General features: G+C 39.5%; 1 protein-coding gene across 1 annotated transcript; it reads left to right on the top strand.

The window, feature by feature from the left end:
• The first annotated feature begins 376 nt into the window (after positions 1-376).
• Positions 377-2,996, top strand: LOC145813046 (serine/threonine-protein phosphatase 7 long form homolog). The gene is made up of 5 exons (XM_082908308.1): positions 377-470; positions 1,634-1,710; positions 1,819-2,065; positions 2,185-2,480; positions 2,871-2,996. Exons 1-5 carry the CDS (start codon positions 377-379, stop codon positions 2,994-2,996), a joined length of 840 nt encoding a protein of 279 aa, XP_082764434.1.
• Positions 2,997-3,955: the final 959 nt, after the last annotated feature.

Here is a 3,955-nt window from a genome sequence, read left to right as displayed (position 1 = left end):
TTACACCTAAAAACATGAACTTGATTAGTTTGTATCAATATTGTCTGATAGGCCTCGCCGCTTATTTGAGGTGCAAACATCTTTTCAGCATGGATGAGGTCGCAATACACAGATTGTGTGGATGAATCAACCCACGTGCAGTTGTGGGAAATATGAGATAAGACACTATCCATGTTCCCATATGCTCGCTGTAATGTCTGAATGTGGTGACAATCCATTCGAGTATGTTGATCCAATATATAGGCTTCCTGTATACATGAGGGTTTGGGAAACTAAATTCAATCCAATACCGCATCAAGATTATTGGGATGATCCGTAGTGGACCTTAATGCCTAATATACATCGTCTGCGAGAAGTAAAACGAGGTCGTACGTCTATGTCTCATATTCCGAATGAGATGGATATATCATATAGGCGTTTCACCGCTCGTTGCAGTGAGTGCCAGCAGACAGGTCATGATAGGCGAACAGGTCTGGCGCGACTTGGTCGATGAAGACTATGTAATACTTACATATTGTAATAGATCATTTTTGGAAACTTTTTATTTGTAATAGATCATTTAATTCTTTATTTGTAAACGGAGTCGTATATTTAAATAGATCATTTTTTATTTATAATAGATCATTTATAATTTTTAAGTCTTTACATATTGTAATTGTTTTATATTAAAAAAAATTAAAAAATTTACAACTAACATACCAAGAAAATAAATTAAACTAAATACTTCAATGAGACATTTAACTGTACCTCATAGGCCTAAGTTTTTTACTATGTACTTGATTGAAAATGTGTATTACAAAATTTTATACTTAATCACATAGTTCTTCTACCATTTGAAAATTTAATATTTATGAATAAATTTAATATTTTCGAATGTTGCAACCATTGTTCACATTTACAATTTATGAATAAATTTACGTAATTTAAAAAATTTATAATTTATTCAAACTTGTAGCATTACAAAATCAATATTTAAGTTTTGTCAAATATGCCATAAATGTAATCATCAACCCATTATTGGAAACAAAAAATTCTCATTCAATTTTTTTGGCAAATATTTATGTAGGAAAACTATTCACATGTTACTACACTATGTTCATGGTCATTATTGAGCTTATGTAACTGAGGTCCTAAAATTATTTTCAAAAAGATTTCTATATTAGTTATAGCATACATAACGGTAGGTTCTGTTGAATTTTTATCATATTTAATGACACATAATTTTAAATCTTAAAGTAAAAATATATATATTTAAAAATCATAAATTATGGAATAATTAGAGTTTTTTTTTATGATTATAATTAGATTTTAGTGAATTGTTTCCACGTTAGTGGCATAGAAATTTATAATTTTAAAATAACCGAGCACATTTTTTTTTTGAAGTCGTCATGTATGGAATTAATTAGAGTTTAATTGTTATAGTGAAATTACAGTTAACCAATAGAGGTTTTTGAAATAAAAATTAATTACATTTTAGTGAATTGCTTCCATATATAGTATCACACAAATTTAAATTTTGAAATAGCTGAGTATACTTTTCTTTTACAAATCGTAATTTATGGAATAATTATAGTTTTTCTGTTATGATTAAATGAGATTTTTATTGTTATGATCTAGTATTTCACTTGTACAGGCTTCATGGCACATGTACCTGAGGAGGTCCCACTTTTTAGTCAGCCACATCAGGTTGACAGTATATGGGAGCGTCTGGTATGCAATAACATTTGTTGGACTTTACGCTTACAATTAAAATACCCTACATTTTGTTTTATATTACGTGATAATGCTATTATTTAAACTAGTCATTCTGTTATGCAGGACAAGGCACGCACCATGTTGACCTGCCGCCGGGCAGATTCTGGCTTGTGGGAGCATCTGTTGGACCATAAAATCTTACAATATATACTACGCGCGAGATTCTATGGTGTCTACCATATCGAGAATATTAGACTGGACCACCCACTCATCACTGCTCTCGTCGAGAGGTGGCGCATAGAGACTCATACATTCTATTTCTTGATGGGGGAGGCCACCGTCACATTGCAGGACGTATCTGTCCTATATGGTCTACGATTGATGGGCGAGCAGTTACTGGAGTTGACCCATCATTGACGAGGGAGTAGTGGATAGCCCTATGTGCTGAGCTATTGGGAGTAACACCTACACCTGCAGACTTACAAACAGGTAGACTGAGGGTGAGGTGGCTGGCCAAGCAGTTTGCCCTTCTTCCAGATCATGCTCCAAATGAGTTGGTACAGCAGCATGCCCGAGCATATATTTTGTGGCTTATTGGGGTGGTACTTCTCCCTGATAAGTTACAGAATCTACTCAAGCTGATGTACTTGCCACTGTTGAGAGACATTGACGAGATTAGCCAGTACAGCTGGGGTAGCGCGGCTTTGGCATGCTTGTATAGGATGCTATATCGAGCAACTCAGGTGGGTGCGAGGGAGATCGGAGGACCACTTGTCTTGCTACAGGTTAGTAAGAATTTTATTACATGTCAATTCATATTGTATGACATACATCAATATTGTAATTGCGTTCAAACTTTTGCAGATTTGAGAGCGGGAGAGATTGATTCGCATTGCCCCGTCTAGGCAGCAAGTGGTTGGTCCTAGTGAGCTTTCCATGGGTGAGGGAGACATGCAGTTGCCACTCGGACCTCGAGGTAGCCGGTGTAGGGTTGACTTGGGCCACGAGGTCGTCTCGACCCACGTAGTCATAGTTTATAGAGACCAGCTCGACCGGATGATCGAGGGCGAGGTATGAAAATTTGCTCTCAATTTTAGTTGACTTGTTCATTGTATATGTTTTGAGTTCATGAGCGAATTTTAATATACTGTTCATTATTGTAGTTTATCTGGCAGCCTTATGCTGGGGTCCTCAGTACGCTCCCCAACTACTGCCGACTGGGTCAAGAGATATGGATAGCGAGAGTGCCACTTATTTGTTTTGACGTGGTTGAGTGGCATCTCCCCTATCGTGTCCTCTAACAATTTGGTCGGGTCCAGTCCGTGCCGGGTTGATTCGACACCAAGTGGCGGTTGCACGTCACTGATAGGCGTGGCCGAGCTGGAATTGACTAGAGTCTATTTTATATGCGATATATACAGTTGTGGGATGCCCGTTGGGATAGTATTGTACAGGCTGACTGGAGCAATGAGGTGCTCTCCTGTTTCAACCCTTACATGTTATGGTATCGGCGACATACACGCCTACTAGTCGGTAATCCCAGCCACCTGTCTGAGTCTGGATATCAAGGAGTTGGGCCTTATCTTGAGGCATTGCTGAGTGTCATAGTAAGTGTCAGATAATTATTAAGATCAGAAATGATTTACTTTGAGTCAACTGTAGCCACATCCGGATTTTTGTTCAAGTGGTTGGAGCTGGGAGGTCATATCACTTGGCTGAGGCCGCCCTTTTCAAACGTGATGGACAGCATGCCTTGCAGGCCATTGCAGAGATCTGAGACTTATCGTACGAGGCGATCCAGCTTGCTCATCGGGGAGATCGTCTGCATTTTGGCCACTACGGTGTACACAGTGCAGCAGCTGCTCCAGACACATCAGCACCGTCCACATTAGCGCCTTCCACTTCAGCGTCGGCCACATCAGCTCCTTGGACATCAGTCACCTCACCACATGCTACCTCATACATATCTCTAGATTCCCTCCACGTACTTCCTACCCAGCATATTGGCATACCTTATGTAGTTAACCCTGATTGGACACCGCCCCGACACATGCATGACGCTGTTACCCCACCCACCCAGTTACCACTACCAGACAGTTCAGGTGTTTGTAGTGTTGGGGTTGATACATGTACATCACATAGTCCCATACTACATACACCTACTTTTGTGGGGACTAGTTCGACCGCGACCATGAGTACACATGATGCAGTTCTCACTGACATCGCCCACGTTGAAGATGAGGCCTATATTGAGCCCCCC

Source organism: Camellia sinensis, chromosome 15 (genome assembly GCF_055761805.1).
Source record: "Camellia sinensis isolate YWXY chromosome 15, ASM5576180v1, whole genome shotgun sequence".
Lineage (NCBI taxonomy): Eukaryota > Viridiplantae > Streptophyta > Magnoliopsida > Ericales > Theaceae > Camellia > Camellia sinensis.
The sequence above is the reverse complement of the archived record's forward strand: the minus strand, read 5'-3'. Positions and strand labels throughout refer to the sequence as shown.